The sequence below is a fragment of the Theobroma cacao genome, chromosome 7 (assembly GCF_000208745.1).
Source record: "Theobroma cacao cultivar B97-61/B2 chromosome 7, Criollo_cocoa_genome_V2, whole genome shotgun sequence".
Taxonomy (NCBI): Eukaryota; Viridiplantae; Streptophyta; class Magnoliopsida; order Malvales; family Malvaceae; genus Theobroma; species Theobroma cacao.
This window is the reverse complement of record NC_030856.1, coordinates 96165-117034: the sequence shown is the minus strand read 5'-3', so window position 1 is coordinate 117034 and position 20870 is coordinate 96165. Positions and strand designations below refer to the sequence as shown.

The 20870-nt window shown below is 40.0% G+C and overlaps 3 protein-coding genes across 10 annotated transcripts; 1 reads left to right on the top strand and 2 right to left on the bottom strand.

Moving 5' to 3' along the window:
• Positions 257-7663, bottom strand: LOC18593163. Of its 6 annotated transcripts, none has more exons than XM_018124650.1 (4): positions 7643-7663; positions 6020-6431; positions 4087-5263; positions 257-3650 (listed from the first exon to the last, which is right to left on the bottom strand). In XM_018124650.1, exons 2-4 carry the CDS (start codon positions 6211-6213, stop codon positions 651-653), a joined length of 4371 nt encoding a protein of 1456 aa, XP_017980139.1. In that variant the 5' UTR covers positions 6214-6431; positions 7643-7663; the 3' UTR covers positions 257-650. The 6 variants fall into 6 exon arrangements, with proteins under 6 accessions (XP_017980139.1, XP_017980136.1, XP_007020310.2 ...); XM_018124647.1 differs by lacking the exon at positions 7643-7663 and adding an exon at positions 7187-7567; XM_007020248.2 differs by lacking the exon at positions 7643-7663 and adding an exon at positions 7286-7566.
• Positions 10112-15242, bottom strand: LOC18593162 (uncharacterized protein At4g26450). 2 transcript variants are annotated; one of them, XM_007020246.2, is made up of 5 exons: positions 14879-15242; positions 12429-14379; positions 12018-12228; positions 11709-11763; positions 10112-10765 (listed from the first exon to the last, which is right to left on the bottom strand). In XM_007020246.2, the coding sequence occupies exons 2-5, from the start codon at positions 14357-14359 to the stop codon at positions 10710-10712; spliced, it is 2253 nt and encodes a 750-aa protein (XP_007020308.2). In that variant the 5' UTR covers positions 14360-14379; positions 14879-15242; the 3' UTR covers positions 10112-10709. The 2 variants fall into 2 exon arrangements, 1 of the variants encoding a protein (XP_007020308.2); XR_001928784.1 differs by lacking the exon at positions 14879-15242 and having other exon boundaries at positions 12001-12228; positions 12429-14616.
• LOC18593161 (chloride channel protein CLC-f) lies at positions 15598-20796 on the top strand. Of its 2 annotated transcripts, none has more exons than XM_007020244.2 (9): positions 15598-16432; positions 17157-17559; positions 17756-17950; positions 18451-18905; positions 19013-19117; positions 19207-19392; positions 19537-19749; positions 19825-20057; positions 20243-20796. In XM_007020244.2, the coding sequence occupies exons 1-9, from the start codon at positions 16052-16054 to the stop codon at positions 20319-20321; spliced, it is 2250 nt and encodes a 749-aa protein (XP_007020306.2). In that variant the 5' UTR covers positions 15598-16051; the 3' UTR covers positions 20322-20796. The 2 variants fall into 2 exon arrangements, with proteins under 2 accessions (XP_007020306.2, XP_017980141.1); XM_018124652.1 differs by having other exon boundaries at positions 15745-16432; positions 19537-19751; positions 19830-20057.

Here is a 20870-nt window from a genome sequence, read left to right as displayed (position 1 = left end):
ATATATCGACTTTAATGATCCTGAATTCATCAGCTGATGAACGATATGAGTAACTCATCTCATCACATCACAGATTACCCCAGTTTTGAATAACTAGAGCGGCACAGGTTACCACAACAGCAGAGATTGAAACCGATCCGAGATCGTAATATTAATGCCTACACCTAGACCATTCATTAGTGAGATTCGACAATATCATTGCCTTGAGTCCCAGCAACTGGTTTGAAAACGTGAAAAACAGCTCCGACAAAAAATACTGAGAAAAGCAACATAAATACTTTTATAGGAACACTTTTTAACTCCATTGGCTTTAAGCCAAGGTCCCTTTGTCAGTTTTTATTCAAGGTTTGCTTATACATTATCTAGTCTCTGGGATAACTTTAAAATTGCCTAAGCAGAAGCCTCAAAAACTGCATGAAGTTTACCCAACAGTAAGTGAATAAAAAATAAATACAAACTCTGAGATCTCATTTGCTGAACTTGCACCGAATCTATTAATCAAACTGCCATTATTTTAGCTGTTGAGAATCATTTTCGAACCCCAAAAGTTTCTGTCAGTTGTCATGGAGAAGCTCAAGATTCAGTACAAGTTTGATATGAAACCTGCTGATGCATAGACCATCTAAGGATTCCCATCCCAAGCAAAGCTGCTAAGACAAACTTGGAGAATAATAGAGTGCAGATCTGAGATGGCTTGTTGAGGGCGATGCAGCCATAAAAGGACCCCGCTGCAGCACACCAGAACCTTCTGAAGTGCAGTCCCACCTAACAGGACTAGTATTGGCTCTCCTGGAAGGGATTGTGTGAAAGTTGTTATTGTGCACCACTGTTGGGTCACCTATTAAAGGAGAGTCCTCTGACTGATAACGAGAAAAAGGATTCTTGTGCCTTACAATATGATTAGGAACTAATGGCATTGAAATGCCATATGATATTAGTTGGCTTTCCCTCAATCCTTCAGAGTGTTTGGCAATGTCAGCTGTCTTGTTGGTTTCAGTTTCAGGAGCATCATCAATGACAATGACTTCTTTACTGGAAACAGCAGAATCCCCATAACGTTGTCGGCAGTCTAAAGTTGTAACTTTCTCCATATCATATGTTGCTGCTGGACCTAGTTTGTTCTTAGGTCTATTTGGTCGAGTTGGCAAATTACAGTTACCTTCATACTTGTACAGCTCCATAGAGGCCGTGAAACCACAATCCATATGCTCATCAAGAACCATGCCAGCTGGAAACTGCAAAGGTGTTTGTGGTGTTGCAAGACTTGCACGGTTTCTATAGCCATTAGTCAACCGAACATCAAAAGATTGCCCCACCAAATCATTTGGATTCTGATCAAAGATTAAAGAACCCTGAGGCATTGTGTGATGGAAGGACAGGCCACCTTGATTCCGGATATTGCTAGAGGAGATTCCAGAAGAAGTTGGAAAGTTAGGAGTTAGACAATTACTCTGGGCACATGACTGGGCCTGACCAAGTGGCACAGATGCATCTTCCTCTTTATTAACCACCATTAAGTTCTTTCCCATCAGCCTGAGAATGGGATTGGAAGAAGATGGACTAGCAGAATCACAGTCACTGCGACTGGAAAGCTTGACACCAGCATCAGGGCATCCTTTAAAAGGAATGGGACCTGCAGGGGTTTTCACGGTAGGGAGAACCATTTGTTCAGATCCTAAATTTGCACCGCTGCTCAGAGAAAATGTTTCTGGTCTTGCATCCAAATTATTATGTCTGATATTTGGATTGGTACCAATTTGCATTCCTGTGGCAGGCACCATCATTGAAGCCATTGTTCGTCGCCTTAGTAGTGGTGACTCCTGATAATTTAGGGAAAAACTCTGAGAGGATCTCTCTTTTCTTTGGCAACAGCATGGCTGATCGTCATTTTTAAAAATCAAAGGTCTCTTTTCCATAGATATTCTATGGACTCTAAATTTCTCTCCTTCAAAAGTTCTTTCAGGTCCCATGCTTGTCTGCGGAACTGCAGCACCATTCTCAACTAAGAGCTCAGGCTTGGCAGTAGAGTAGCCAGATCTATCCCTTTCTAGAGTTGCAGGAGGACCAATGAATGCTGATGGTTCTGCATACTTCAAATCTGACCTAGCTTCCGCAGAATTAGAGATTGTTGACACTGCAGATATGGGTGAATCTGATGAGTCTCCATCTACCAAATCAAGCTGATCTTGAGAGGATTGAATCCGGCTGGTTGTCAATGATGAATTCCCTTGAAAATCATCAGAGCCCATATCCCTAGGACTAGGCAAAAATGAACCTGGTGGACCGGGAATAGGTATTGGATCAACCTCAGGAAAAGAGTTCCCTTGTGCTGCATCAGAATCTAGTTCTCCTCCCATATTAGAAGTTTGTCCAATTATACCATGGTCAACTTCAGCACAAAACATGTTAGGTTTATCAACAAGACTTGGCCTCGTAGGGTCCGGCAGTCCTTGACCCCCACATAAAGGTCCACTGTAATCTTCAATAGATTGTAAAGAATTGGATCTATTCTTTGAAGGATTACTCAGTTTGTTAAACTTGGTTTCTACTGACTGACTCAAACTAGTAACCGTCTCCTCAACAGATTCCAAACCATCAACTTTATCCAGAATATCTTCATTGCCTCGAGCAGAAGAATCTGTGTTCTCCCTCTCATCATGATCATAACAGTAAGGTGCCGATTGTATGCTCTTCAAAGGCATAGTTATCTCCCTCCCGGAAATACTTACTCTTCCTCGTTGTTCTCCAGTTCCCTGGACACTGCTTCCACCAAATGACAGTTCTTCAGTAATCTCTTTCCCCGCACATTGATCATTAGCACCATCATGCACCAAATCACATTCTTGATCTACCTCAGGGCACCAGGCCATTGCCCCCTCATCTATTTCTGCCACAAAATGCAGTTGACTCTCCCTCGTTGAATATTTCTCAACCAAGTTTGACCTAGACTCAACCATGGATGACCTGTTGCTAGCAGCCAGTACATTTTTCTTGGGTGAGGATCTGAAGCATTTGAATGCAAAAGAATGTTGACTAATAGTTGTAGTAGCAGTGACAGGTGTCTCAGGATTACTATTTGCATCAATATCAACCATCTTTTTGCTCAATGAAGATATGCAATTTCCACCAGAGTTCAGAGATCTCACCATATGATCCTCATGTACAAAGGGATGGTCTTTGCTCAACTGATTTCCATTTTGCTTAAGTGGGAGAAGAGACCTCTCCACATTGTTACAGATTCTAGCTCCAAACAAGGGACTCCTTACTCTCTTTCTTCCAAAAGAACGCTCCCTCTTATCAATAACTGGGGCTTCATAAACAGGCTTTTCTATCGTCTCACACTTCTCAGGAGAAGAAATTGGGTTTTCAGATGAAATTTTAAACTTGCGAACACAATTTCTCTCCACCACATGATCCCCTTGATGTGATTGGTCACTCTGAACCCGCAAGTCTCGAGTAACATGCCATTTACAAATCAAAGGTTGCTGTCTAGCTTGAGCATTAGGCTTCCTTGAAAGACCTGCTCGTTTAGAGCACACCCGTTGCCTTAAGTTTCTAGAATCACTAGATTTGATTTGCTTTGTCACCTGTGGGCCCTCACTCCTGCAACTTTCTTCTACTCCACAATATCCTTCTTCACCTCCAACTATCTGTTTAAGAATAGTATATCAACTATATCGATCAACAAAACCAAATTCTTCAATTACAAAAATTGCATCAAAGATGAAAGTAAAATTTCTTTAGACCAAGAAAACGTAATATATATATATATATCTTTTATTCCCTATTATTCTAGCTGCTAAATGGATACCACGGTCACCGCCAAAGTTATCATCACCAACTACAACTACAAAAAGCATGAAGAGTATTCTGCAACTTATGGCACATAAGGTTGTTTAATTTTCATCTCACATATAGTTAAAGTATTCTAGCCATATAGAGAGGAAAGCCACTCAGCTAGTTAAACAACTATAGGCCCCAAATCTCTTCCTTCTGAAGATTTCATCAAAAGCACCTAAGAAAGAAATATAAAATAATTTGGTAGAAGGCAGAAGACCCATAAAGAGAAAAGAAAGAGAGGCGTACCGTTGAAGAGCGGGTCTTATGGGAGAAAATTTTTCTGCTTTGAGGAGCAAGTTTAAGGTACTTGTGATGTTTTGGGGCATGGCGCCTTTTCTTTTTGGTTGAAAAGAATTTGCTTCCTTTACCTCCTTTCAAAGATTTGTGCGGTCCAAGATCCTCTCCAACTTTTGACACTGGTGGCACATCATTAAACTTTGATAAAATCCGCAGTTTGGTACCATTGGCATCAATATAAACAGCACCTACATCACCAGTATCCTCAGGATGAATTGGGGAAACTCTTTGCTTTTTCCCTTCATCAGATATTTCAAGTCTCTCAGAATCCTGTCTAGGTATGTTTGACGCAGTAGCCCAGCTTGTACCATTCCTCCTGTCAAGTTCTTCTAATGTGCATGGTTTGGCCGTAGCATATACATCAACCATCAGTCTTGTCTTCCTTGGCTTAATTCTATTCCTGGTAAGCTTAGAATCCGCTGTCCACTTGGGAGTTGACTCAACAGAAAGGCACTGATCGATGTGAGCATTCAAGGTGGTATTGGAAGAGGACGAGAAAGTTTTACAAACAGGGCAAACTTTTGAAGCCATTGATTCTGATACAGTGGTACAATTCGAAGCAATATCTTCAGTGGAGCTACGATCAGAATGGGGACCAAATTTCACTATTAATCTGCACTTCTTGCCCGAGGGCCGGGTTGTGTTTTCAGTCTTCTGGGACTTAAAAGGACCAGTAGCTTGAACTTCAGCTGATGCTTCCACTGACGTATCAGTTTCTAATGGTAAGTTGGACTGCTTGTTAACGAGAACTGAGTCTATTTCAGATTGACAAGCACTTGTTGTTGTGGAGGGTAAATCATTTTCATGTTCTCCTCCGGATCTGCATGAGCTATTGTCTATGCAAGTACCTGCTATGTCATGGTTCGAGTGAGCATCATTGGATAACTCTAGTACCACATCATCGTTTGACCCAGATGGCTCTTCATCGAATTCCCTTGTATTTTGCTTCTCAAATGGATTGGTTTCAACCGTACATCTCTTTAAGGATTGGTTTCTTACAGTATCAAGAGGCTGAAATGGTGGCAATGGATCCTTCAAACCATGCTTCAAACAAAGTTGCAAATTTTTTGGAGAAAAGGGCCAATTCGTCTTGATATCCTTGCTCCGGGCAGTGAACACATAATTTCTACAGTACAAAATGCTCTCTGTTGTTAGTAATTGGGATAAATTCATAAAGTTTTCATATGCACAAAGGGGTAACAATACAAAGAGCAATAACTCATCCAAGAGCCTTCTTAGGGGAAACAAAGGTTGAAAATTTAGAAGACTCTGATATTGTATGTTTACTCAGCAGGAAGGAGGGGGAACACATGGACCATAAAAATACTCAAAAAGAGAAGAACACATCAACAGTAAAGAAGCAGCCAAGCAAAACAAAACCCCTAGATTCAGTGACCTATTAAACTCAACCCTCCCAAGAAAAAAAGGGTACTGCCAGCCTGCTGCGTGATATGGTAAGGAGTAGGACAAGTACACAGGTAGCAAAGAGAAAGCAAGAACTTCCGAGCAGTTTGCTCTAACATAAAATTCATGTACAAAGTGACGTGAAATCAAAAAGACAGACACAAGAAATGAGAACCAGGTAAATGTTGACTAAATATCATCTTATGGCTGGAGGTATTAAGAGCCGTGAAGGAGTTCATAAGCAAAAGCCCCCCAAAGACCAAAATAGGGACAAGATTGGGGGTGTGTCAAGAGTTAGGCCCCATGTTGAACTGAGTCACCAGGCAACATCAAACTCTGGATCTGACCCAACAAAAGTCTTAAGATGAGATCAAAGAGAAGCTGTTAGAACGCCATGACAAAAACACATCAAGGTTACTATTCATTCTCAACCTGAAGAGAAAGCAAGATGGAGAAAAGTTAAATCAAATTAAATTACCTTATAGAAAATTTGGGGAGTGGGGTATGATGATGATTATGATGATGATGATCAAGAGATGGCTGCTTTAACAGATCTACCTCAGGCAAGGGAAGCTTATGAGGAGGTCTCTCAATCTCATCACTACCACTTTTCAGCTGTAGAAATTGGCAAGGACATGGGGGATCTGGTGGAGGGTTTTCAATGGATAACATCTGATGAAAAGCTTCTCTCTTCTTGTGCTGTTTTTACAACAGTCACAAGCACACTGCTACTGCTTCTATCTCCAGCACTGCCCCTTATCTTCAGCATAACACGTATTCTCTCTAGTCGTAGTTTCTAATAACCACAAACCTCCACGAAAAGCAGCAGCAGCGACAACAAGCAGTATCACAAGATCAAACAATCCCACTCGAATCTTCATCCATTTAGCCTGCAAGAAAGGAGAAAGAAGATGAGATCGAGAGTTATAAAGAAAGACCCAGAAGAAGAAGGCAGACTCGGAGATTCTAGAGCAGTCTAGAACGTTATTTTATGTGAAGGGAAGGAGTGAATTTGAAGCATCTGCGTTTAGATTGATCAAGCAAAGCACAAAACAAGCAAAGAACATAACCAGCAAGGAAAGATGTTGCTCAACAAAGTCTAAAGTTCATGGGGAGCGTTATTTTATGTGGGCGAACCCAAAAAACAAAAATAAAGTTGTGAAATTTGAGGCTTTGTGGCAACACCATCCACTACCAAAGTCTCAAGAAATGATCAAATCCCATAAAGGGCAAACCATATGATAATAGAGAATAAAGGCAAGAGTATTACATAAATGGGAAATTTTGAACCTGAGCAAGAAATTGAGCAAGCCAGCAAGCGAAGAAAGCTTTAGGAAAGGGACCAAAGAGAGAGATTTACAGGGTGAAAAAGAAGACTGTATAATGGATATATAGTTGAGAGTTGAGACAAACCAAGAAACCCAAATCTCAAATAGTTGAACTTTAACAGACCATAGAGGAAATCTAGTATAACCCCATGGACCAGATTCTCCTTCTCCTTGGGGCTAAGAAACAGCAAGTGTTTGGGTTTGTCAAACTATTGAAGGAACTAGAAGCTCAGAAGACACAGAGATGGAGAAATCATAGTAAATAAGTAAGTTTCAACGTTCAACACAAGTGAAAAAGAACAAGTCCAACAAGAGACCCAGGAAACAAGATGGATGCTTTGAACAGCAGCTGCTGCAGTAGGTCTAGAAGAGATCCACAATCAAGGAGATAGAAGAGAAGATCGGGGCATACAAACCTTGGGAATTTGAGGCAGTTTTCGAAGAGAGTTTTTTGAGGAGAAAATAAGAGAGAAAGGAGGTGTTTTTGAGTACTGTTTAGACTCGAGAAGAGAGAGAGAGAGAGATGAGAACGAGAGAAAAACAGCACCACCCACTCACACATCAAAAGGGCATCAGGTTCTCTCCACAAAAAAGCAAGTTTGTACCATTAATCACCACGATTCACCCCCCATCTGTGAATATGCGTTTAAGACTCAACAAAAGAGAGAGAGAAAGAAAAAGAAGAGAAAGCAAGAGAGAGAGAGAGTGTGTTTGTGTGTTGTTTTTTTTTTTCTTATTGCAAAATACACAAAGCTGTCCTATCCTATACCTACCCTACAACCCTTCATTTTCTTCCTTTCTTTATTCTTGATTTTTATCACTGCATTGCTGAAATGTCGGTTTTAGTCCCCTTCTTTCTGCAAATTCCAAACACTAGGCTCCCATGTTGCCCGCTACACGACAAGCTCTTCCTGTTTTCACAATTATATACATCACCATCCAATATCCATCCTGGAAAAATCAAACATTTACCCTCCAATCAAATATTCACCATCCTTTCGTCCTTTTCCTTTCTCTGCTTTTTTTGTTCTTCAGAAAAAAAAATGATTTCTTGGCAATTTGCAAGCCAATAATTAAGACAGTCTCCCCTGCACTAGGATTGTGAAAACCAAGTGTACTACTGAAAATTTCACGGCTTTGATAAACTCTTCCCCATGCCTCCTCACCTCCAATATCCTTCTATCTTCCCTAACAGGGCATGTAACAAGGCCCTGCCTTTGATGTCTTGTGTCCAAATTTGAATCTTTTTCTTCTCCTTCAATTATTAAAAGTTATAAAGATAATAAATATCCTAAAAGCTGGCTTTTGGGCAAAAGCAAGAAGCAATTACTGAGAAGAGAAGCTTGTTTCCGGAAATATTCATGCATCCATCCGATACCAAACAAAGCTAGATATGGATGTGATGTGAAGACGATGATGGTGATGATGATGATGACCCCATTCCCGCTACCATTTTCCCATGCATGCATTTGCACAGGAAATGATATTTTCTTGTATCCTTCTCAAACTTTGATAATCCCTGTTCTCGAAGCAATCTGAAACTGTAAAACGCAATCTAATTAGTAGCATTTTATTAATGGAGTATTTCTCAAGGTCGGGCTACGTGATGTAAATACGAGCCTGCTTGTACTTTGTATAACTTTCTTCAACTTCAATGCTTTCATACTGAGTGCGTACTTTACCACATATTAAAATGCCTTCAACGGTAAGACTATTATATGCTTTGAAGGTTGAAGGGAGATCAACACGGTTTTCTTTTTGGGTTTTGACAAATTAAATCAATACATATTCATTAAAGCAATCCCTATCCGATTATTACTGCATGGAAAACCTGTGTTTTTTTACTTACTAAGTCGTTTAATCTAATTTTATGGGGAAGACAAAGATTCACCCCTACCCTGCACTTCCGTTGCCACTGCTCTCGCTCTCTCTCTCTCTCTCTCTCTCTCTCTGTGATTTAGGTTATTTGGCAGCCAAATAAAATTAATATATAGTATTTTAATGGGGAACAATAAAAGGGTGGGATGACAAATTGATAAAAGTAAAAAAGCTAAAAATGTGGTTGGACTTGGCAGAACAATAACTAAAATAAATGGTGATTGTTTGTTTGTTGAGTTGAGTTGAGTTGAGCACATTGGGTTGTGTACGTTAGCTAATAGCTATAATAGACAGACACTATGCGTCTCATTAATTAATTAATTAACACTTAGCATTCATTGGCCTAACAATTTTACCATAAACTGAATCCTGCGTAATTTGTTCCGACCTACCATACCACATATGGAGGTGTTTGGTCATATAATGGAATGAAAAGGCAGGACAGGCTACGTAGGCAGTAATAACGAGTGTTAGACATGCAACTTAACATAAAAGAATATCTATGAGTCTAATCTAAATCTAAATCTTATCTAAGGATGATTTGCTATTAGTATTGGTTTTGTTTGTTGCGCAACTTACGACTCACCTAGACGATGGGATCGGGCACAGCACCGGGATCAAGATGGGCGTTGAAAGGAATGTGACAGTTTGATGTCTACGTCTACCTCAATTGGGTCCCTTCCAACTCATTTATTACGTATTTTTGCCAATTCCAGTCATACGTGTACGTACACAACCCTCCCTCCCCCTCCCCCTTGCGCTGCTTGTGCAGTTATTTTCCCCATGTAAGAAACTCCAAATATGTGCAAATTAGCATTGCATTTGCGCGTACGACAAGGACATGTAACCTCTCTGTGTTCCCAGTTTCAACGCCCCACCCCCTACTTATCCAACCCCATCATCATCATCACTCACCCTTTACATTGTTCTTAGTTATCTCAGAAAGCAAAACCATGGTTTCCTGAAGCATCAAGCGTAGCATAGTGGTTAGTGAGTAGTGACAGCTCCTCTCGCCTTAAAGAGTGCTTGGTTCACGGTCATGGAAGAGTAACAAGTTTGCTGCATTACACATTCTCTCCAACTTTATTCATTCTCTCGAGGGCTACTATACTAATAAAAGTGAGGGAGAGTGACAATGGATATCATTTCCTAAATGTTATGAAGCAATTATTTACTTCCACTCACGCACACGTGACAAGTGAACATGGTGCGAATGGAGAATGAGCCCACCTCCTACTCCAAGGAGCCCTTTTTGTCAAAAAGAACATCAACTCAGACTGTCAGTGGACTGAGGATCCTCCAGTCTCTGCCTCTTGCATTTGGTATCTCAAGCTTAACATGCTTCTCCAAATTGAAAAACATAGTCAATGAACGTTCTGGATTCTCTTAAATCCAGCTTCTGATAACATTATTTATCTTTTATGTACTGTTACACATATTGCATCAAATAACCTCTCAAGCGCTAGAGTCCAAAACCTTAAAATTTTCCTGTCTAAACAGCCCAGAATATATTGAATCAACATTTAATTATCACTGCCCATCAAAGCTTTGTAGCACTTGCCATGAATCCATCATTTAGAGCGCTCTGACAAGTGAGATGTCATACTACTGCCCTCTCAAAATTATTTCAATCTGCAGCATCCTCAACTAAATAGAACTTTAGTTGCTTACTTGATATCACTCTAGAGCTCAGGCCAGTTCAAGCAAAGGAGCACAAGTAAGATGCTTTAGAAACCAACATGATGAATTTTCTTTCATGTGATGATGGGGTGCAGCAGCCAAATGAAAGAAAAGCATTCACCATCTCTCAAATTCCTATCAGCGGCAGAGATATACAAGCATAATTCATTGGCAAACCTAAACTACATCAAAAGATGGAACTAACGATAATAAAAAGAACCTCAGTGACTAATGTTAACATTCTGAGCAGTATTTTGTCACAAATTTTGAGCAATTGTAGAATCAGAAGGGCTTTTCGTACTCCTGTGCTGGTGGTTGCTCCCAGGCTGGCAAAAAGCCTGTAAGAAATCATCAAAGGATTCTTAGGGTAGAAAAATAAATGGGTTGGAAAGGATGGAAAAAGAATTCATAGCAGAACAATATTTAATTAGATGAGCAAAAGCATTATGCAACCAAATATTTTAACTTATTTTCACCAGTAATAAGTAAGATCCTAGCAGTAGGTGTTACATTAAAATACAATACAGAATTAACAAAGGTAAATTGAAGCATAAATTTTTGGACTATCATAAGGGGTAAAAAAGTCCCAAGGGAAAGAAAATCAATGAAAAGTCTTTTGGCGCAATGGCGTTGAACCTGAACTAGATAATACCTAGTCGTACAAGTGTTAAGCTTATTCTTTCTAATCTTTTCTATCAAGAACTGCCAAATAAACTATCTAGGCCACTTGCTTACACATGCAAGAAGTTTCATAATCCTTATTGTTGCAGGATAATAATTCTTTAAATTCATAAACACAAAAAGTTATGTTCCGAATGCATTCTTTAGCTCCCACCGGGCAGTTCTGCAAGCAATTTATTTGTAATTGCAGGAGCTAAGTATATTTAGTACTATATATTTAGCAAACACCATTTGATTACTTTCAACATGTGTTCTCTTCCAGGATGATGTAAACTTGGGCTAACATGGTGGCAAAATACCAATTTTTTCCCTTGTACCAAATGCAGTATATAAAATTGCGGCAGTCAAAAGAAGAAAACTTAAATTAAAGTAAATCCTCTGAATTCTCATAAAATGCTTAAAAAAGAAGGCAGTTTCCTCGCACTTCCATTTCTTTCCTCTACAGCAGCTGTTAAACATAAACCATGTTTCCACAGTATTCATTTGATGCATGAATCTGCAATGTATTCATTACCAGTCCAGCCAAATACCATACCAGACAGATCAACTACAGACTAGAACTACAAGAAAGCAAACCATGAAATTAAACAGGAGGCATACTTAATGGTATTTCTCCCAGTGACATATATATGGAGTCGTCAAACCCAAGAGTTCCCTGAAATAAATAAATAAAATACAAAAAATTACTCATCAAGAAAAACCTTACAATATTCAACTAAAATGCATTAGTATAGCTTTATAAAAAATAATAATAACCACTACAATATCATGTTTTAAGAAACTTAACTTCTAGGAAAACCCAAAATTTTCATTAACATTAAGACTAGTAAGTATCAAGATTCCAGGTGTATATAACATATAGATTTGTATACAGAATGGACATCCTACTCACAGCAATTAGTGTTGTACCTCTCCATTATGAAGGCCCATCTCATTCTGCAAAGGATTGATGTTCTCAGTCTGCAGAGGGTTAATGTTTTCATTTTGCAAGGGATGAGGATTGATATCATCTGAAGGGCAACTGGAAATATTTCCAAGGAACTCTGTGATCATAAGCCCATCATAATGATCCGAAACATCAGTCATATCACCATTCATGCTCACAAAAATTGGTTCACTCCTGCATGATAAACAAGTCAAATTCAAGATGAAGACAGGGGCCTACAGGAATTAGCTGCTGCATGAAGCACTTTGCACTTTATACAAAGGGGGAAACAAACAGAAAACCAAGTTTTGAAGATTATTTCATCACTATTTGTATACAGGAGAAGCTGAGATGAGGAGAATGATGAAAATATCATACTAATAAAAGAAACTTACTTCCTCTCCAAATTATCAACAGCCTTGTCTTCATGGATAGAATCATTCTCTAGATCAATTACTTCAATCTCCTTACAGTTACTTGTATGCCTATTTCCTCCACCAGAACTGTTGGAATTACTCATTGACAAATCTATATCAATGGTTGCTGCTTCATTCTTAATTTCTGAATGAGTAGAGTACATAATAATTGGATCATTATGATGATTTTCATTTATATCAGAAGCTTCCATCAGATTAAGGTCACAGATCTTGAATGCATTTGGAAAAAGCTGCTTTTCTTGTGCATAATTGACACTTGATTCACCATCTCCATCTGGAAATTGAGTATTACTAACCAAGCTGTCTTGGATCTCTTGATTATCAGTCACACCAACTTTCTCAGAAGATGAAGCTGTCCCTTCCAGTGAACCTCCTTTCTTATCACTAAAATCAGAAAAGGACAAGAACTCAGCCTTGGTAGTCACGGGCTGAAGCCATTCTCTTGGTTTTTTGGCTCCCTCCATCAAGCCCCTTTGCTCCAAACCTCGTTTTTCACCTTTCTCTTTAACCACAACCATAGAGCTAGATCTTTGGAGACCAAGCATTCCCTCAACCAATTCCTGCTCACTGTCATGCAAAAGGGCTCTATCAGGGAAAGATTGAGACCTTGTACACTTACCCTGCTCAACACCATAGATGTGATCCAAGTCCCCTCCATCCCCAAAGGAATGAACAGACAAGTCTTTAGAAAGTTCAGAATTAGGGCATTTTGAGTCCTGACTTTTATTTATTAGCATATCACCAGAGGAACCTCCCAAAGAATTTTCTTTAATCAGGGCATTTTGAGTACCACTGGGAGCTCCAATATCAGAAACGGTTTCCTGTTCATTATATGAAACTGAGTCAGTCTTTAAGTTCTTCAATGTCAAGGAAGAACGCGTTTTGGTAGGCACCTTGGCAAATTTGCAGAGTGCCAGTAAATCAGCACTAGTCTTGCCTGAGGGATCATCTTCTGTAGAAGAATGCTGGTAGGGTAAATCCTTCATGGTACCCTCCTTCTCAGTTTCGTCATTATTGCTGCCATCCTTCAGCTCTCCAGCCTCTGTGCTAAAATTTGTAGAATCACCAGAACTCTTCAAGGGTTCGCCATCAGTCTCCAACTTTAGATCTTTCCCGGCACTAGAGGAACTTGCCTTTGAGCCCACTTCATCCTGTAGGTTGTACTTATCATCAAATTCTGGGTAATCTAATTCCTCACTTTTTGGTGCAAACTCGCTTGAAACAGGCTTCTGCAATCCATTACCAACTTGTGGCTCTTCATGATGTCCAGAAACATTATCATCATCAATTTCCATATCAGGAGAACCCCTAATTCTATCTGACCATGACCCACTTCTCCCATATTCTCGACCCCAATCAGAGCTATGACTTCGATAAGATCCCTCCTTCCTTCTTCCTTTAGAAAGATTTCTTGACCCTGTTGGGTTATAATCATCAAGGTACCTCCTCCTGCCTAATCCCAAATCAGGGGTAGAATTTCCCAGACGAGCAAGGGCTGATGTGCGGCCATCTGGTGGAAGGTGCAAGTTATCACCCTCTTGTGACCTATAATCCTGATAATCACCCATCTGCTTCTTCAAACTACCATTCTGCCATTTGGCAGGTAGCACACTAGGGGGCAACAATCCCTGCGAGACCAAGTATTCTGCAGCAAGCCGGCCTGCTTCCATAAATATGTCAGTGCCTTTGCGTGGTGTTGGCGGATGTGATTGAAAGGATTTTGGGTGGCTCTGGCCACGCCCAAAGCCACGCTTGAAGTTGCGGTACTCTGAATTGTAAAAGCCATGGCCTCTACCCGAAGTTTCAGGGGATATCCGGGAAGCGGCAAGCCCCATCCCCAAAGAACTAGACCTATAGCCATTCCCAGGACTTCTATGCCTAGCATGCATGTTTGCAGGTGAGAAAATATCTACACAAACAGAGTGCACTCCCGGAAATCAAGTAAAAACCAATATAGTAAGAGCTTTAAGCTTAAAGAGGGGTTTTATATAAGGGGAAAAGGCAAAGAAGAACCAACACAGGAATTTAGAAGAATTCCTGGGTTTGTTATTGGCTTGTTGCTCGGAAGTCAGAACAAAACGAGTTAAATATTACCAACCACCAAGAAAATTGTAATATCGATCTAGGTGCCTACAAAATTAAATCTTCCCCGTATCTCCTTGTATCTTTTTTCAATTTTTAGCTAGAGATATAAAACAAAAGAGAATCCCTCGAAAGAGGAAAACAAAACAGTGTCGGGCTGAGCTGAAAGGGTAGCGGGTAGTGAGAAATGACGAGCAAGACTTATCTAAATAATCAGCTTGTCAAGTGGAAAAGGAGAACAATTTTGTATTGTAGGGAATCGCAGAACTGGAGAGATGATAGTCAAAGGTGCAATCTTGGTTGCAGGAAGCAGCAAAAGATCTAACCTTTTTATTGGATGACGTCTGTGTTTGGATGAAGAAGAAGATCGCCCACCTGTTTCTGCTCTAGTTTCAGGGTTTCAGATCCAACAAGTATTAGAACCTCATCCGATCGCCATCAACAAAAAAAAAAATCCATGCATCAAACGGGTCCCTTTCATTTGGAAATCAACTCAAATTCCGACGATGTTGTTGTTTTCTCTGTTTCGTAGTTGTTTCTCTAGGCCAAAAATTTCCTCCTATTTTCTTCTTTGATCTTTGATTTTGGTGTGTCAAAGTTGAGGTTTTCCTTTTGTTTGTCTACGAATTTTGCTCTGTCATTCTGCGGATGAGTTGAGACTCGGAAGAGAACCACACGTCAATGCTTGTGTTGCGTAAGCACGCGCCTGGGTAGGTTTTTTATTCTTCTCCTTTTTATCAAATGAGGGATCTTTATTTTCGTAACAAATATGGTAGGCAGTATTTCCATATCAATTCAAGCACGCACGGATTCCATTTCCCAATCAATTCAGAGAAATGAATCCCTTCTCCTTTTCACTGAGGAAGGTTAGGAAAGAAAGACATGGACCAATCAACCATGCTTTGCCCAATGACCACGTTACTACTTACTATTGCTAGTAGTTTCCTTGTCTAGGCTTCATGGCATGGGTAAATAGAAAGCTTGCATTTTTTTCACCTACGGACAGGACTAAGGGTAAGGTTGCTTTGTGGATCAGTAGACGGTAAAAGTAACAAGAAAGAAATTGACCAAGGTGAAGGTGAAGGCGAAGGTGTGAGTCTGAGAGGTGAGTGGTGACTCAGTGCCTCTTGTTTGACCAAGCATTCTATTCCAATTTCTAAGCACGTCGACATGCAACGTTTTGCAAGTTGGGTCGGGGATATAAATGTTTTGTCTTTATAGAGGAGCGAGGACGAGGAGCGGGTGGGGAGCCAAACGGCGCGTATTGATTGTTGGACTTGGAAGAATTCCATGGAAGGGAAGAGGGAGAAGGCAAGGCAAGGCTCGGCTCGGCTCGCAATAAAATGTTAAAAAACTCTGGTTTTCAGCATTGCTTGTGATCTCAGCGAAACAAAACATATGTGTTGGGGGAAATTAAAAATACTAATACTAATTCGAAATTTATTTAAAGGGTTTGGATTTGGAATGGATAGGAAAAACTGATTGAAAGAATTGAGGAAATGACGGGGGCAGGAGAATACAGCGATCAGAGGCATCTGCTGAGATCCAACAGCCGTAAGGATGAAGATGACGATGACGATAACGACTACGACGACGACTTGGAATCTCAGATGAGCAACAACCACAACAACGCCTTTAAAGATCTGTTCAAGCATTTGGACAGGGGCTTCTCCGCCAGGCGCATCAGCTTCAAACGACTCGATAGAGACAGAGACCGCTCCTCACCGTCCTCCATAGATCATCACCACAACCACCATGCTTACGTTATGGATGCCGCTGATGCGCTGGGAGATAGCGCCCCTCCCGAATGGGCCTTGCTGCTTATCAGTTGCTTGCTTGGAGTCGCCTCCGGTCTCTTTGTGGCTGCCTTCAACAAAGGAGTAGGCTTTTCTTTTACGTTTCAACGTTGCTATTTCTTTTGCATTTTCACTTTTATGATTCTGAGATCTCTCAACTCTTCAATCAATGGCTTTAATTTGCTCTCAGAAGGGCTTAATTCATTACTGTTCAAGTTTGCATTTTTGTTTTACCATCATCCTACAAACACCTATTCCTTTTTCTGTAAGATTCTCCTCTGCCCTCTCCTACGTTTTCTTTTCTACATTACTAAATTATTAATTAATAAAAATCTCAACTTTTTTAACATTAATTGATGTTTCGTTTCTCAAACACCCAATCAAGACACAAATTTTCAACTTTTGCTAAAAATTACTATGTCCTCCCTTACAACTTTGATATAGGCTTCTGTACAATTATTCAATTCATATATGGCCCATCTTCCCAGTGCTGTATTTCTTCAATTATCTCGCATATTTTCTTTTACAAATGATCCATCATAGCAGCATATTGATAACACAGTTTCCACCATGCATCTTCATTTGTTGAATCAAAACTTTGTTCACCTTTTCTCAACGGATGTTGACTCCCTTGTTCCTTTTCTCCTTGTCTGTGCTAGTGTAAACTGCTTCCTCTTCAGGTTATTATTGTAGCTTAATAGTATAGTATTTGGCAAAGTAGCCTAGTCCATACATGATAAATGTTTCTCTTGTTCAACATTGCTTCACTTTTTGTGCTCATCTATGATGTTTGCTATTACTCATTCAGGTTCACGTCATACATGAATGGGCATGGGCTGGGACTCCAGTTGAGGGTGCTGCATGGCTTCGTTTACAGAGACTGGCTGACACTTGGCATCGAATTCTTTTGATACCAGTCACCGGTGGGGTCATTGTTGGAATGATGCATGGTTTACTTGATATATTGAACCAAATAAGGCAATCCAGTTCTTCTCAACAACAAGGTGTCGATTTGGTTGCTGGGGTCTTCCCCACAATAAAGGCTATCCAGGCTGCCGTAACTTTAGGTACTGGTTGTTCTTTGGGTACTGAAGGCCCCAGTGTAGATATTGGAAAATCACTTGCCAATGGATTCTCACTAATGATGGAAAACAACAGAGAAAGGAAGATTGCTCTTGTGGCAGCTGGAGCAGCGACTGGGATTGCTTCAGGTACACTGATTGAGCATGTTAATCCAAACACTTGTAGACTTACTTTCATTTGTAGCTGTGGCTTTAATTGGCATAAGCTTTTAAAGTTACCTTCTTGATCTATTGATTTCATCTAGGGGCTACGTATTGTATCATTTTCAAATTCATTGATGAATTGGTTGGCTTTTATCTTTCAACTTCTCTCTCATCTTTTCAGGTTTTAATGCTGCTGTTGCCGGTTGCTTCTTTGCTATTGAAACTGTGGTAAGACCTCTCCGTGCTGAAAACTCACCTCCATTTACAACTGCGATGATAATTTTGGCCTCCGTTATCTCGTCTACCGTATCAAATGCTTTACTTGGGACAGAATCAGCTTTCACTGTGCCATCATATGATTTGAAATCTGCTTCTGGTATTTACCTTCTTGTAATGAATTTCTTTCCATTTTCAGATTGCAGTTTTGATGCTTGTATGTATTTGTGTAAGTTTCTTGGTGTGATTACAGCTTCTGATATTCGTTCCAAAAGTAATTCGTTGTTTAATGAGGAGATTGATGAATTTGCTGCTCTATTGATCTTTGGAATTAAACTGTGCTTCTTGTATGCATGATTAGCAATTTCAGCAATTTTATGTTTTGATAGCATGTCCTCCCCATTTCTATTTTGAAAATTAAAACATATGGAGGGCATATTTGCCTTTCAAATATTTGACAGTGAGCAGCCAGCATAGAGTGTGATTTCTGAACGTATTATCATTTCCAATGGCATACACTCCTGGGGGTTTGGCTTTTCTACCTGAATAGGTCAAACAAGCTTCATGTATCGCACTTCATGCTAAGATACGATTAGGAATGATTGCATATAAGGGAAAAAGTGGCGATACTTACAATATTTATTTGATTTTGTCTTGCAGAGCTACCTTTGTACCTGATTTTGGGAATGCTTTGTGGTGTTGTAAGTGTAGTCTTCACTCGATTGGTTTCTTGGTTCACAAAGGCATTTGAGTTTATCAAGGAGAAATTTGGACTTCCTTCTGTAATCTGTCCTGCTTTAGGTGGTCTAGGAGCAGGAATAATAGCTCTTAAGTATCCTGGAATACTATATTGGGGCTTTACAAATGTCAATGAAATCCTACACACTGGGAAGACAGCATCAGCTCCTGGAATCTGGTTGCTAGCCCAGTTAGCAGCAGCCAAAGTTGTAGCCACTGCTTTGTGTAAGGGGTCTGGGCTTGTAGGTGGCCTTTATGCACCAAGTTTGATGATTGGTGCTGCTGTTGGTGCTGTATTTGGAGGTTCAGCTGCCGAACTTATTAATTCAGCTATTCCAGGAAATGCTGCCGTTGCACAGCCACAAGCATATGCACTGGTAAATTTTTCATGGGGAGTTACTGCCCATACATCTCTTGAACTTGGTAAATACCGTTCAATTTTATGTAATTAGCTGATTTTAATACATTCAAGCTTCTACTTTAGGTTGGAATGGCTGCCACATTAGCTTCAGTTTGTTCAGTACCCCTAACTTCAGTTCTGCTTCTCTTTGAGCTGACAAAAGATTACAGGATATTACTTCCTCTCATGGTAATTCTTTATGGGATGGGACATTGTCTAAACATCTCCATTTTCTTAACTTTGATAATTTTTTTCTTCTTTGTCATTTTGGCAAATAGGGTGCTGTTGGATTAGCCATATGGGTTCCTTCTGTGACTAACCAGAACAAGGAGCCTGAAGTATCTGATACAAGGAATATAGCAAGAGGATATTCTTCTGTTACTGCTGCTGAGGAACTCTCTGTCATAGAAAAGGTTGCTGACAATGAAGTCGTAGATGAAGATACGCTTCTTGAAGATCTTAGGGTATAATTTCCTCCTTTTGTTTCAGAAAAGATTTTCAAAATGGTCTAGTTTTTTTTTGAGCTTCTCATCAGTTAGCATGTAGCGTATTTCCCTTATTCATACCCGTTTTTCCTTGATGAAATCTGCATCTTTGCTTGTTGTTAGGTTTCTAGGGCCATGTCAAAGAAGTATGTAAAGGTGTCAATGGCTGTTACTTTAAAAGAAGCAATGAAATGCATGCATGACAGCCATCAGAATTGTGTGCTTGTTGTTGATGAAGATGACTTTCTGGAGGGGATTCTCACGTATGGTGACGTTAGACGGTGCCTGTCTAAGAAGCCTAAAGATGTCTCCAATGGTGATTCAACAGCTCTGGATGTATGTAACTCCAGCTCTCTCTCTCTCTCTCTCTCTCTCTCATGTTTTAAATAAGGCATTGTGAAATCCTTACAGGTGAATAAATGTCTCGTTTCCTCTGTCTGCACTCGAGGGATAAGTTACTGTGGGCAAGAGCGTGGACTTTTAACCTGTTATCCGGACACGGACTTGGCAATCGCCAGGAAGTTGATGGAGGCCAAGGGGATAAAGCAATTGCCAGTGGTGAAACGTAGGGGAGAACCCCACAAGGGAAGGAAGCGAAGAATTGTTGCTGTTCTTCATTACGAATCAATTTCGAACTGTCTCAGGTTCCTTATTTATGTTTCATTTTGTTGTTCTATGATGGTATATCCCTCTTTCTTTTCCAGCAGATGGTATCCTTATTAGGGCTGCTATTCTAGATTCTACTGGGGGTTTGTGGTTTTGGTGTCTGATTGATTTTTATACCATCTACTTATTAGTTATGATTTGATGCTTTTTGTTGTCCATGCAGAGAGGAGATAAATCATAGGAAATCAGTCCATCAGCATAGGAAAGAGAACAATCTGGAGGAGATGGCAAATGGCCTTTAATGTAGCGAAGCAGCTGATTGTCAAATTTTTAGCTTCTCGGCCTGCTGCTACATACTGCAACTTAGAAGAGAGACCAAGGAAGTTGGTTACGCCTACTTTAGAATTGGGACTCCAAGTCACGCTTTGAGTCGGGATTACTCCATATAGGATTACCACAGCTTCTGCTGAGCTGATATACCTGAGGTTTGTTGATGTAATTTAGAGAAAAATGCCTTGTACATGTACTTTTACAGTTATATAGTTCAATATTAGAGGAAAAAGATAGTGCAAATCAGTAGGCAAATCATTTTTTTTTTGTTTCTCTTTTTCCAATATCAGAGAAGGAAATGGTGTGGTCATTGAGGTGGAATCAGATGGATAGAGCTTGGCTCAATTATATTCATCATGTGATGAACTTAATTGTAAGAAATTTTGTGATACCATTGATTTGTAAGATGTTTACATGAAATGCTCATAAATGTTGGTCTTGGGTATATATTTGTTTTCATTAATGCACTGTTGGCTGGTTACAACTTACAACGTGGTTTCCGTCTCGTCTCCTCTTCTCTG

What these genes read in the sequence shown, in the direction of transcription:
- LOC18593163 (XM_018124650.1), bottom strand. Translation starts at nt 6,213, where the DNA reads ATGTTATCCATTGAAAACCCTCCACCAGATCCCCCATGTCCTTGCCAA. An exon ending in CTCCCCAAATTTTCTATAAG is followed by an intron (nt 5,264 to 6,019) that starts GTAATTTAATTT and finishes TTTGTACTGTAG; the next exon opens with AAATTATGTGTTCACTGCCC. An exon ending in ATAAGACCCGCTCTTCAACG is followed by an intron (nt 3,651 to 4,086) that starts GTACGCCTCTCT and finishes ATTCTTAAACAG; the next exon opens with ATAGTTGGAGGTGAAGAAGG.
- LOC18593162 (XM_007020246.2), bottom strand. Translation starts at nt 14,359, where the DNA reads ATGCATGCTAGGCATAGAAGTCCTGGGAATGGCTATAGGTCTAGTTCT. An exon ending in TGGGCCTTCATAATGGAGAG is followed by an intron (nt 11,764 to 12,017) that starts GTACAACACTAA and finishes TATTTATTTCAG; the next exon opens with GGAACTCTTGGGTTTGACGA. An exon ending in ACTGGGAGAAATACCATTAA is followed by an intron (nt 10,766 to 11,708) that starts GTATGCCTCCTG and finishes GATTTCTTACAG; the next exon opens with GCTTTTTGCCAGCCTGGGAG.
- LOC18593161 (XM_007020244.2), top strand. Translation starts at nt 16,052, where the DNA reads ATGACGGGGGCAGGAGAATACAGCGATCAGAGGCATCTGCTGAGATCC. An exon ending in TGATTTGAAATCTGCTTCTG is followed by an intron (nt 17,951 to 18,450) that starts GTATTTACCTTC and finishes TTTGTCTTGCAG; the next exon opens with AGCTACCTTTGTACCTGATT. An exon ending in GGATATTACTTCCTCTCATG is followed by an intron (nt 19,118 to 19,206) that starts GTAATTCTTTAT and finishes TTTGGCAAATAG; the next exon opens with GGTGCTGTTGGATTAGCCAT.